Raw genomic sequence first — 14,150 nt, forward strand, 5'->3', positions numbered from 1 at the left:
ATTTTTTACATAAAGTGTACACAAAAACCCAAGACTTGAGGCTGTCTCACAGTTAATGGAAAATCTTTGTAAAACTCATGGGATATGTAACCTATAATTTGTGGTTTGCTGACTGTGGGTTGCAAAATATGAAATCAAACTGTGCTTGAATGTAAACAGAAAAGAGACTATTGCTGGGCACACACTAAACTACTAGCTGAAACATTCTTAGAAGGGGCATAACACACGTAAAGACTGTTTCCAGCAGCTGGAGAAGATTCTTTACAGTCAGAGAGAAGCGTGAACCCGATCCAGATCCTGCTGGTGGGTGACCCAACAAAAAATAATTAGTGCAAGGAAAACCCCCTAATGTTACAATATGAGTTTTCCACAACAATTTCCTGTGAATCTTTCGCAATAAAAGCCTTGTTAAGAACGGTTTCTGTGCACTGAGTTGCAGCAGGGCTTTAAATTTGAAACGGATGGAGTAAGTGCTGAGCTGCTGTTACAGTGAACTGGGAGCACATCATCACAAGGCTGAAAGGACTACCTCTAATAGAGCACAACAGTGAGGTTCCAGAAGTAAAAATCCCATTCCTATTCCCCATAGGGATTTTGATTATGAGCCATAGTGTTGTAATCATCCAACGTAGACTTACTGTGAGCGACAACACTGTGAAACAGCGGCATGTTTCCTAGTAGAAACCGCAAGTGCGTATGATTTCAACCTTGTCTTAACAAAAAGACATCTCATTTGCAGTGTGATGGAAAAGAACTACCCTACAATCCTGAACTGAAACCGCGACATCCCTGTTTGGTGGAGGTTGTTGCTACCGTGGAAATGTTTAAACCCAGAAATGTTAAGTGGTTTAAGTGAGCGCGAGACTTCAGAAACTGGTGATTGCAGTCAGGAATGAAGCACTGTAGCAACACAAAATACAAAATATATTTGCAGCTATCATTACACAACACTGCAATAATGAAAATGATTAAATTTGAGAAGGTTGGACGTTGTTTGTTGTGGGACACGGGATTTGCAGTGCATTATGGGACGAGTAGTTCCTTCACCATTAAAAGCAAATGTACAAGGTCGTGCACCTTTGCCCCCCTCATTTTTTTCTTCATTTTTTTGATCCAAAAGCAGCGTTTTTATGGTCATCATTCACTCCTAGCTGGTTGGCTTGGTTCAAGGCTTAAAACTCTTTATATAAGGATTTTCAGAAACATCAATGGAGAAAATAAATGGGAAATTCACTTCTGGAACTGGAGCCCCTAAAAAAGTGGGCAGTCACTGTTGAGCTCTATAGAAGCAGGTTTAAAATAAGATCCTGTTAATTTTAGCAACTGTGGTGAATAAAAACCAAAAGCTATATTCTGAAGAAAAATAAAAGTTCTGGCTTTAGTAGTTGATATAGAGAACCAAAGAAAATTTACCACACCATTATATGGCTTATAAGAATGTATATCGTAATAGCAAATGAGGTTAACACTCTGAATAAATTGCATATAAAAAAATAGCATTAGCATCAGTCTTTTTGCATTACCAGCTCACTTTTTACATTGTTAGTGCAGTTGAGGTATGTTTTCCATGCTGATATATATGCATTCATTCTTTTTTAAATTCAATGTGTTATCTATTCGAATTCAGCTGTCTAGTATAGTTTCATGTCATAAACTTTTTTGCTTGCAATTTTGCCTCGTGTCCATTTACCAACCCTGGAGCATCAATAAAAGCATTGGTTATTGGTTTCAGTGAAAAATATTGAACAAATTAAAAAGAAAAACCTTCAAGATAGCAGAGGCAATGATTGTCATTTAAGAATTATGAATGGCATTTTTACACACACGCACTTTATGACTTTATTGGCTGAGTCCAAATGAAACAGACCCAGGCAGACTGGACTCAATCAGCCATCATGCTCAAAGACTATCAGGCCGATTATGAATGCAATTTAACTGGATGCCCTGCTGAAAAAAGACGTTCTCTGAAATATCTCTTGGCTTTTCTTAAGAATGATAAACTGTAGCTTCTGTACTACATCAGAAACAGAATTAGGACATTTTAGTTCACATTGTTTTTGACAGTAGATAGAGACAAGACATGTGCCCAAACACTAGGAAATGAGTATCAGATGGTGTCTCTCAATACGGGCCTGTCAGGGCATGTAAAGGAGGACAGCAAGTCCAGGAGAAGCACATGGAAACCTTCAGTTCACATCATTAGTTCTGTCTGCCACCTTGTCAGGGTATTTATAGTCCTATTCATCCATCAACAGGTCAATGACACAGTCTGCCAATGGCATCCTTCTCTTTCAGTCCCAGTAGGTATTACTACCACAGCTAGCTAGCACTGGGAGCAGCTGAGGGACTTTCCTGGAGCAAAGATGTGTTTCCAGTTGGTGGTCTGGTTACTGTGGGACCGTCTAGCTGCATGCTGCTAACACTCACTGTCAGTGACATGTTAGAATTAGTGTAGTGTAGTATTAAATGTTACACTGACACAAGCAAGGACACATATACATACACTACCAGTCAAAAGTTTGGACACACTCACCCATTCATATGAATGGGTGAGTGTGTACATATACAGCAATGTATTTTAATGGACACATATAGACCTATTTTTATGCCATGTCTGTAGATATTAATGCACGGCACAATATAACTAATGTGCTGTGTGTGGAGGCCTGTGTTATTGGATATCTACCAAGGAAACTGGTAGTCTGGTGTTGTGCTCCCCTTGGTGAAGTGTACTAACACACATAGTGTGGCATATTCTCTGATGAAAGCATAGAGTGAGAGTGGGAGAAGAGCTGAGTGGCAGAGTGGAGGGGAGGCTCGGTGGGCTGAACGTTGTTTACCTGTCAGCTGGCATTGATTAATCTTGTGTTCGGTGAGATCGCTCAGCGACTCGAACACCTGCCGGCAGCTGTCGCAGCTGTGCAGTGCAGGCTCCTCGTCCTCCTCCTCTCCCTCCTCTCCTTCCTCTGGAGAGAGCAGCCTCTTCCTTAGATGCCCGGTCTCACCATCCTCCGCCGCCCTCTCGAGGGCGCACTCTGGATCTGCCGAGCCACAGGAAATGACAGCACCACATAGTCAGAGGGGTGACCCACACAGTGAGGTACTACGGCTTCCTCTGGGTGACAATAAAATGGATTTCTAGACTCTGGATTTAATAAAAACAATAATAAAAGCTGTAATAAAAATGCAGGTTCAATTTGGGCCTCTGTAACTCAACCACTCATGCCATAACAGAACTGTTGGGCAGGTGCGGGTGAGAGATATACAGGCGGAGAAGGTGGTACAATGCTTGCACACACAAATCCAACACACACAAACACACACACACACCTCTGTTATTAGAAATGGTTTTACGTTGTGTTTGCCCTGCTTCACCCAAGCAAAACTTCAGTATATGAAACTAGACTGATGGGAATATGTGTAGTTAATAAATCCTGGATTGCAGTTTTGGCTGGACCAAAGAAATATGAAATTCTGCCAGTGAGTGCTGAATTGCATCAGTCAGCATCTATCAAAGGAGAAAGACCTTGCCATATTACTCAGACATTTAGACCAGAACTGCGGATGTATGGAGCACAGCACAGAAAGACACACAAAACTGAGATTGGTGTGTGTTAGGCTGTCGTCACGACACACTTCCCTAAATTATTCAGCTTTGCTCGCAGGCAGCTGCGGGTCGCGCACATCAATATTCTTCAATCCATCTGCAGTTTTGTCTCTTGTTGGCTTTGTGCTGCAGCAGTGCCAGGGGTGGGCAACTTACTACCCTGAATCAGGAGGCACCATCTTTCAAATTACCACTCTAATCTGAAGTTCTTCACGTGATGCTAAAGTATTCCGACAGCAAATCAAACCTCTTATTGCTCACTTGCAGCGTACCATACATATCTTCATTCCGCCACATAGTTAAGCGAATGCAGCTTGGAATAGGATCTTATTAATAGGCAGAATGGCCTGCAGCCCTGTCTCTCCCCATGCTGCGACCTTTACACTTAACAATACGCCTGATTAAAACACCATACTGACAATCAAACAATCATGTCACCCTGGTTAGGCTTTTGTGGGGGAGAAGAGCCTATACACTTCACCGGCAGCCATTTTAAGCCCCACTCATGTAAGTGTTCCTCAGCTTGTCTGGAAACTCCGGAGGGGAACGTTAGGAGTAAGCCAGTTTTTTCACCCCGCACACAGTTAGCAGAGCCCGAGGACGAGGAGTGTGTGGCACCAAAGTGTGCAGGTGTGGTTGCACTCGCACTGGGCGTATATGCACTTAGGCGGCCATTTTAGGTCCTCTTTCTGTTGGGTGCTCTTAAACTGTGAAATTCCTTGAGGAAAGGCGGTCGAGAACTCATCAAGGCCACCCAGGATTTTTTCTTTCCCCCACTTGCGCCAAGTATTGATGTAACATCACACCCTCCATTGTCCTTCCCTCTTGGCGACTGAGGCTCTCGGAACATGCCCTCTAAAAATATCAGCACTGTGGTCCCCGGTGGGACCATGCAGAACAGAACAGAAGGTGTTTCAAGAAAATGAAAATCCCAACCCAATCCTCACAGATGCAGGCCTTTCTTGCTCTGGGGGGAAACACTTCTGACTGAGGCCAAAAGCCACACAATATAGACTTATGATTCATCCACACACAAAGACAGAATTCACAATATGCACAGAAATGCAAACACTTCATATCTTTCTTTCTTTTTTTCTTTTTTTTTACAGGGTTCCTGTGGAGGAGGTTAAGACTTTGATATTTTTTTTTCCAAAGGCCTTCATGAATCATTAATTTCTCTAATATTACAGCATGGTCCTGTCAGGGAAAACAACTGATGGCTACATTTAAGGGTTTTATGGTTAATCTGAAATAGAAATACAGTTCTTGGAGCAGGATGGGGATGAATTTAACTGGCATTCTCATATTATTTCATGGATTTACAATAACGACCAAATAAAAAAAGTATTCCAATGACTGGGAAAAGCATTATGCATTTGTGAGTTTGATTTCCAATTTCTTGCTTTCTCTTGTTTTAGATAACAACTTTCTGCTCCAACTTTCAGTGAATCCAAGCTGGGTCATTGTACTCAGCTGAGGTGAGCGACCTGTGGGGGGAGGGGGATGGTTTGGAAAGTCGCTGTGGAGGCGTAGGGGGTTTACACACGGCAAGGTCACGTCCAACCATGGGATTAAAGAGCCACATCAATACTGAGGTTCCTGTGCCTCTGGGCCTCATACAGTAATCCATCAGATCAGGACATTCTCTTCTACCAGCCTCTATCGGCTGGACAGCAGATCAATACCAGCATGCTTGGGATGACTGCAGAATATTGGGCAAAGATGTGTAAGATATTGCGGCCTAACACCCTTGTTAATTTACAACAAAGGTTAAAATTAACACCCCTGCTAATTTCGATAGCCATGTTAACAGCCCTGGTATAGAAGGTAAGGACAAGAGAGAAGCTACATTGACCGCTGATCCATATTCTGATAAGGGCAGCTCAAAGTAAGATGATCATAGCTGCGACTGAGAAATTATTCATAGGGGGGATATAATGAAGATCTAACAAAATGATTTCTAAGGATAAATTTCAGACCTTTATTGTACTAAAAGCACAATAATACTGTACTAATAAAATGTGGGATATCTGAATGGTGATTGACGTCTTTAGAGCCATGTAATATCTGTCTGAGTGCAAATCCATCATACACACACTTATGGTCTCTTCTGGTGCCTAGTGACATTTATCACGCCACAACTTTCATCTTGTGAGTTGAAGACTCTCTTGGACCCCCTACCCTTATATTATTGAATATTTTTGCTTTTAAATATTTATAACCTTTTAATTGATATTCTCTTCGCTGCTCCATTAGCCCCACCAGGGACCCATGGTCCCTAGCAAGGAAGCCTAGACTCATCCCCCACTGTCTGGCCCACACACTGTGACAGGTGGAGACACTGACCACAGGGAGAGAGGAAGGCATGAACACAGAGCGATGGAGGAAAATATCATAAAAATAATATAAAGGGAAGAGTCTGGTCAAGCCTGTTAATAAAATTTTTGCCTGTCTACATGAACCCTGCCACTTGAGATTTAATGTTTAGAAAAATGAATAAAAACATGGTGGGTCTACAATTAGGAAAAGACTCAGGAAGCTTGCTGTGAATCGCAGGCAAATTTTGAAATGCAACATGTAATGGATGTCAGGGTTTTAATCTGAATTTGATTCAAAATGCAGCTGCGACACACTGAGCACAAAAAGTGTGAAATCACTGAGGGCCGTGTTCTTACTTGCCTGTAGGTACAGACTCCATCAGGGTTTAGCCTGATGGAGCCTCCTTTGCGCAGTGAAAGAACTTGGGTGTCAAAAACATCATTACCAGCGCACCCATCTCCTCATTTCCCTATGATTTTACAAAGATCCTGATCTTACGATGCCCCCCTCCCTGGCACCCTGTCCTACAACAAACCACCCCCAAGTTCGAATTAAGAATTTATTCTAACCAGCAAGCAGCTTCTCTCGACACGTGTCGGCAGGCCTGATCAAAGGTGGGCACGCTTCTTTATCAGAGTGAGGGAGGCTGTCAGAAATAGGAGGACATTAAGATTGAATAACCTTCACACGCTTGCTGGCACCTCATTATTTAAAAATCTGAAACTTTTTTCTTTTTTTTGCAGAGAACCCACCATATATAGGTCACACTACATTCTAATGCCACATGTGCCTCCAAGTATATCCTCCTCTGTGAGGATGGGACTTGGGGCTCTCCACTTAAACCGTCACATCCACTGATTCTCCATCATTAAAGAATATCGTGATGCGACGACAGGGCTGTGAGCTCGACACTTGCCAGATTGTTAATAATCGTCAAGAATTTACATGGAGGTGAGGGTCCTGCATCTTTCTGCTTCTAGTTCTCCTGATTCAAATGAAGGACTAATTATTATTCAGTCATTTGAAGCGTTTTAGATTTGAAAGCAGATTAGCAGAGGTGCTTGTCAAAAGCCATCTCTCTTAACGCGCTAAAGACAAGCTCAAAGTGGTGCACTGGCAGAAAATGTTTCGCACCTTGTTATAAATTACAAATAAACATGTAGTATATTTATGAAAATTTTATGATGCACGCTGAGATGAAGATAGGAGTGGCAGAGGAAGAGAGAAAAGGTGTCAAACAATTACAGGAGAAGCAAGAACAAACAATGAAGACAACAGAGAGCTCCACATGAAGGAAGAAAGCACATACAATCACAGGTATACAGATGGCATCATCCACCATTAAAATCTCTGCACCAAAAAAGATATGAGCACACAAAGAAGAATGAAAATCAAAGAAGCTGAATGAGAAACAACATTTGAACATACCAAATGCTCTTTCTCTTGTTCACTCGTCTCACTCGCGCTCTCACAGGCAGTGATAATATTGCACGGAGCGCCTTGCTATGCCATTAGTGCAGTAAAACATCAAAGGAAATGAATAATAGAGAATATGATTTTCTGAAGTGGTGGAGTGAAAGAGCCTTTCCTCTTCCTGCTGTTGTGAGCCCTGCAGTACATTGATCTGTGGGCAGCCTCAACCTCAGCCAGAGTAAGAGTCTCAGACACCGCACCAATACGCTACACTACTCTACACTAGAGCACCTAGCCACCCAGACACCCCTTCAGATCTCTGTAACTCTTCTATTTGCCTCACTCCACTCCACCTTGACAAAGCTGACACAGTCTTCTAAAAAAAAAAAAAAAAAAAAAAAAAAGAAGAAGAAGAAGAAGAAAAAAAAAAAAGCCTCAATCTGTAATAGCCAAGAGCAAAAAAGAAAGAAAGAAAAAGAAAGAAAGGGATGTATATATAAAAGAGAAGAAAAAGCACTGAGCATGTGGTTATAATTACACACAGGCAGCGCAGTGGTAAAGCCAAGCTGCAGATCTTAAGCCTGCTCCAGACTCTCTGGGTAAAAAAGCACACTGCCTCATTAAATCTCAGATATCACACTGTTCCTGCCCCTCTATACTATGCATAATACTGTCTATCTTTTAGAGGGCCTCTTTTGTTAGCATTTCTCCTTTGCCTTTGCTACATATCAAACATGAATAAGAAACAGGATGCAGGGCCTGCAGAATGCTTGCAGAGTCACAGAAGAGCACAACTGGGGGTCTACTTATGAGGCAGATCCTGACACCATGTCTGGTGAAGCCCGTAGCTTGTCAGAAGTCTAATGGCTATTGTGGCCCTGTCTGTCAAAGTGGCAAATGCATGAAATCAGGTAAGCTTTTCTACTGCTTTTCATTTTGGTTTTATAAGTACTTGTTGGGGCAGTGGCTTAAGCATTAGGTAGAATTACTGCATTTTAAAAATTGGTGACAGATAGGCAAAAGAGACCTCACTGTAGCTTAAAAGTTTACCGCTACAAGCAACTCTTTTCTCATTGACCATTCGTCAAGCTGCATCCTGAGAGGAGGTTAAAAAATAAATCAGTCAAACGAAGTCAAATGAGGAAAGTGAGAAATTAATTTGTGCGCCCTCCTGATTTCTCCACAGGCAGACATCGATCATGTGGCGGCTGTCTCCCCTCACTCTGGAGATAGAGGCGGTGGAGAGACGGGGAGAAGGGAGATTCGTGTGTCTGAGGGGGTCGTTGTAATCAGGCACACTCATTAGCTCTGCTTTGGCTCTGGATGACAGGAGGTCTCCGAGGCAAGTCTGCCTCTTATGCCCAGTCCTTCATCCCTTGAGCCGGGGTTAGATGGGCAAAGAAGGCAGATTCTTTTCAAAGAACCACCCACCAATAGCTATCAATACAAATTAACACAGCAGAAGATATATCGGCCGGCTGTTTCGTTTAGCCATACACAAATATGCAGCAAAAGAGTTTACTAGTAAGTCTGATTAAGAGTAAAAGGTCAATCAGAAACATATAGGACAGATAGCAGAAAAATATATGTGAAAATCTGCACTTTCTGTGTAGTATCGACCTGCTTCTTTCTAAATCTTTTCAAGAATTTCACATCTACCTTAAGATACCAGCTACCAAACACGACATCGAACAAAAACATGAGCTGCTGAGTACTAATAAGCAGCTGAGTTAAGCTGGACTCTATTGCAGTATTGCATACAGCTCCTGTATTTTACACAGAGGCTCTCAGAAAGCTGTGGGTAAATGCTGGACTAATGTGGCAGCCTAGGAGCACCCAGGGTCCCCAGCCTGCTGGGCAAAACCATCCATATCGGGTTTAAAATAACCACGCCTGAGACTTAACCTTTACCAGAGACAAATGAAATGAAAATATACAGTGTGGTGCATCAGGAGCAGGCTTCATTCATAGGGGGCTTTCTGCTAGCCTGACCTGAATTACCGCTCTGTTCCTGGAGGGCCACTGTGAATGGCACGCGTGGAGACAGGACACATTCATCTGCGTAGCTCTATTCTACATCATACAGAGGGTTTGGAAACAAAGAGCGTTAAAAAAAAAAAAAAAAAAAGAAGGCAAGAACACACAGAAACACAAGGACAGCTATAAGCACACCTGCATGCATGCACACAAACAGAGAAAATGCACTAAAGCGCTTTGCCCTTCTATTATAAAAAACACATGCAACCATTCAGTTTACAGTATGAAAACCTCAAAAACAGGAAGCACATACTTTATTTCATTCTGGTCCCAACAAAGATTTTACAGACAGACGCACACACACATACGCACACATACACACAGAGACACATGATCCACTTTCCAGCCGAAAATGATGAAATATGAAATGGAGCATTACCGCTTGGAATGGCAGTCTGCCCAGGACTGTGCTGGTCCTCTGTCACATTGTCTTCTACTGCCAGAAAAACGAGAAGGGGGGGGAAGAAATAGAGGGAAAGAAACAGTTAACAGTGAAAAACAAGTTAGACACATTGAGATTTCCTTCTTTTCTATTATTTACTATTGAGATTTTCTATATGGAAACTCCAAGAGATTTCAGCAGCTTTCGAAAGCTCAACCTGTGGTTTGGCAATCCGCACAAGCCTTTCATATGTATGAGCTTTGGCAACAAGGCAAACAGCCACCCACGTAAATAACATATTGGACTGGGTAATGACGTGATGAATTATGAACGTCTCCCATGAAACACGCTCCCAACATCAACAGTGACCAAGTAAAAAAAAAAAAAAATACCTTGATGACTATATTAGTAAGAAGGTTGCACAGTGCATTGGTTAGCTACATTAGACTGGTATCATAAAACGAGATTTGCGGATTGCAGCATAAATATGTATCTCCCTAAAGCTGACTGTGATCCAAATTGTGATCCAAAATGAATCCTACAGTAAAGTATACAAATATAATAACATGCCAATAAATGCATAGAAAATAGATGCCGCTAAAGTGGATTCAAAGTGTTTTTGCTCTTTAACGGGGTGGGTGACAAAAAAGCGATGGCTTGATCGGCACTCACATCTGCTCATTAGGTGCATGGCAGCTAAACCACTTTTGACTTTTTTGACAACAGCACCGGCCTTGAAAAACACGACTCGTGTTTAGTAAAAGGTAGGAACCTTTTACATTGGAGCCTTTTTGGAACTGGTGAGAGTTCCTCGTGGCATGTCAAGTACAAGAAATGAAATGGATTTTAACAGCGGGAAGAGAACAAAAGAGTCTCCCACCTGTTCCATGTAAAATGAGGGTCTCACTGAGGACTTCTTACGCCTCTGCGTTCCACCCCTGCAGTTGAAATGCATTCTCCATTATGTCTTTTCTTTCTAGCCTTTCATTTTCCTGGGCAAAGAGGAAGGGGGAGTCTGACAGGACCTCCCAGTAGGGGAGTGTGGCAGTGACTGCCAAAGCAGAAACTGGCGCACTTTTAAAATCGCACAAAATATCCTGTACTTTGCATAATTAAGCCAGGATCCTATGGTGGCAGAAGCCTTTTCCACAGGGGAGCACAAGTTAGTGTCAAGTGGGGTGTCAAACCTCAGTGAAAAATGAAGAGGAAAGTGTCGAGTTGTTTCTTATGAAGACGGCAGACGATGGAGAGCCTATGTTTCGCTGTCATCCAGAGTCCAGCCGAAACTGAATTTTCAAGGAACTCCAATAAAAAGCTTTCCTTCGAAATGAACTTGTAAAGTGTAAAGTAATGCCTATATAAATGCAATTACATATAAGGATGTTTCTGATCTTAAATATTTCCCCGAGCAGCAATTTTAATTGATGTAGAAAGAAAATATGCTAAACAAATGGTCATGGGTCTGGCAATTAATTAGCTAAATCAATTAAAAGTGATGGAATAGACATAGTTGGACACCATGGAGGTGTATCCCTCAGAGCCTCCAAAGAGGACTGTTTCAGCCAACAGAAAAGAAAAAAACCTTGTCCTGTTAAAGGAGGCCTTAGTGACGGGCGCCCTGAGAGTTTAATGAGTTTCTCTAACACTGTTGAGCGCCTTGCATCTAGAATCATTTAAATGGGCTAGAGATAGGGGGTCCTAATAAATCCCCCATGGTTCTATCAGAGATTGGTGGTGGGAGCCGGAGTTTTTGTTTTGATTACCGTCCCTGTTGGTGAGATGAGGCAGTTCAGGCAGAAAATTCTATTTTACAATGCCATAAGAACTTAAACATTACAGCGGTTTGCGATGATTTGTCACCACGGTGAACTTATTAAAAGTTTTGTCATTTAAAGTAAACAACTTCCATCACAGTGCAAATTCTTTTCTCATTTGCACCTGTCTGCTAGATAATTAATAGCTAGCTAGGAGCAATCAGAGAGGGTAAGCTGTCAAGTAAGGCCAAACTCCTGTGACGCTTCCTACGAGCTGGACACTTGATGAACAATCATAACAGTACATATATAAATAGGGCGGGCAGTTTTAATTAATATACTCTGAAGCTCATGATTACCTCATAATGACTTCAGCTGAATACAGCTCAGTCCGCACTGTTGTAAATGCATCACTGCTATCAGTTAATAAATGTTTGACAAGGTACAGTGTATCACTCAGTCAGTGACAAACTGTAATCATGCTGCAAGGTTTTGTTGATACAATACCAAACACACATGGGACCATTTCAGCACAGCTCCTTTGATTTTCAAAATGCGGAGCAGGAAAAACATAATCCCACAACAAGTGGCACAGCATTAAAGGCCGCTAATTAACACAATGGCCACACACAAAAATGAACGCGGAGTAACTGTCATTATATCGTGAGTGACAATTCCCAAGACGGGACGTTTACTTTTTAGGAAGTGAAATTTTATACAGTAGGGGAAACAAAACAAGATGCAAAAAAACACAACACGGAATTTAAAAAAAACCCCAAAACAAAACAAAACAAAAAACCCCCACAACTCAATCCCAAAAAATACCCCACACTAATTTACATGCGCACAAACCATGACACACCATAACAGCAAAAACTAATGGCTTAACAGAGAGGAATGAGGCAGAGTCACAGAAGGTCGGACTTTTTCAAATCCATCAAATGAATTCCTGCTGCTTTAGGAAGCGTGCGTGTGCACGCAAAGATGTGTGTATGAATGCCGTACATGTCTCGTGCTTTTATGTGAGGATTGCCACAAATTTGGTGTTTCTCTGTTTGTGTGTATGGGTATCTCGCAGCACTTCTCAGACATAAAAAAGCCCTGAGTGTGTTCCTGGATATGCGTGACTCATCTGCTTGGTTACAGCCAGCTTGGACGATAAAGTGCCGAACACAATGGCTGTGTAATCCGCCCTGACTGACCGGGAAGGAGACGCTCGCCACAGGGACTACAACTCAATTTAGCTCGGGTCAAGAGGTCAACGCTCCTCAATTAGGGTTGGGGAGGGAGGGAGGAGAACACACACTGCACATGAATAACTTTCTTAATGAGCATTATTTGAACTGGTGATTGGTGTCATAAATAATTTGCAATAGAGGAGCATGTTAATCATGTTGCATAATATTCGTAATCCATATTTTGCCCTGTATTGTAAGCAAATCACATTTGAAGAAAACAAAAAAAAGAGAGAACTCCACTAGCAGCACTATAAAAATGTCACAAATCAATAATCTCATTATGCAATTTTTGCAACTTCAACTTCCAAAATTATTAATGCTATTCATAAATGCAAACGAGAAAAAAAAAAAAAAAAAAAAAAAAAAACCCCAGCAATGTATCGTTTCATTCGCGGCAGTGGAGGAAATCAGTCATTGTCTCTGAATCAGAACTCTTTCTCCATGTGGCAGACAATCCATGACAACAAGAGAGACACATGCCATGGAATGAGAAGACATATCGGCCAGCTCCCGCGACGCCCAGTCCAACACACTGAGCCGCATGTCAAGAGCACTGACAGCCGTGCTAATGGGATTTTTCCATGCCTCCATCATAATTTCCTTAATGATAATACTAACCATATTTTTGTGTCACATTAGAAAAGTGTTAATGGGTGTTATGCCACAGATCATTAATTGTGAACAGGCTGGAATACCGCAGCTTCCTATAAACTAAGAATAACGCACCTGTTAGACAAGAAAAAAGATGGAGTGGGCAGTAGAATGCTTCTGCAGTTCAACTGATAAAATTAAGACACGACGTTTAGGCCATTTAACAGCATACATACTGCAAACAGGCTGGATTTAAAATAAACAGGCGAGCGAGTTTTTGACTCATTTCCAACTAAACTACTGAAGCTACTTTTTTGTAGATGCACAGACCTAAGCTTGCAAATACTGAAGAGAAGGGGAGTGGGAGTGGTTATGCATGTCAAATGGTCAATTTTGTTTTTTTTTTAACAAAAAGAAAAGCTTCAAATTATGACAAATTTTGATTAAGCAAGTGAATGTTTGTTTGAGCTTTTCCAGAAAGGTCTGGTTTCAATACCAGAAAATTGCAATAAAAACTGCAACTCTAATTTGCTTACATTAAAGCAGAGGATTTTATCCCCAAAGCAGACAAATTAATTGTTCATTTTATACAGGCCAATCACAGATTTTATAAATCCGCCTACTGTATGAGGTGCATATTTACAGTGTTAAGTAATATTTCCTTTCATGTATTTAAAAAAAAATGTAATGAATTTCAGTTTCTTAAAATCATCAAATATCTAAGGTGTACACAGCACAGCCGTGATTCCATAACAATCGCCATACTTAAAGGAAATGGTGCAGAAAATATATTTATATACGTAACTGAC

At 41.5% G+C, this 14,150-nt stretch overlaps 1 protein-coding gene across 1 annotated transcript in view; it reads right to left on the bottom strand.

Moving 5' to 3' along the window:
• LOC115796335 (zinc finger protein 521) overlaps positions 1–14,150 on the bottom strand; it is an 88,576-nt gene that overhangs the window by 71,566 nt on the left and 2,860 nt on the right. The window contains 2 exon segments of the mRNA XM_030752682.1: positions 2,841–3,041; positions 9,756–9,812. Coding sequence (XP_030608542.1) covers positions 2,841–3,041; positions 9,756–9,812 — 258 coding nt within the window.

Source organism: Archocentrus centrarchus, chromosome 17 (assembly GCF_007364275.1).
Source record: "Archocentrus centrarchus isolate MPI-CPG fArcCen1 chromosome 17, fArcCen1, whole genome shotgun sequence".
NCBI lineage: Eukaryota > Metazoa > Chordata > Actinopteri > Cichliformes > Cichlidae > Archocentrus > Archocentrus centrarchus.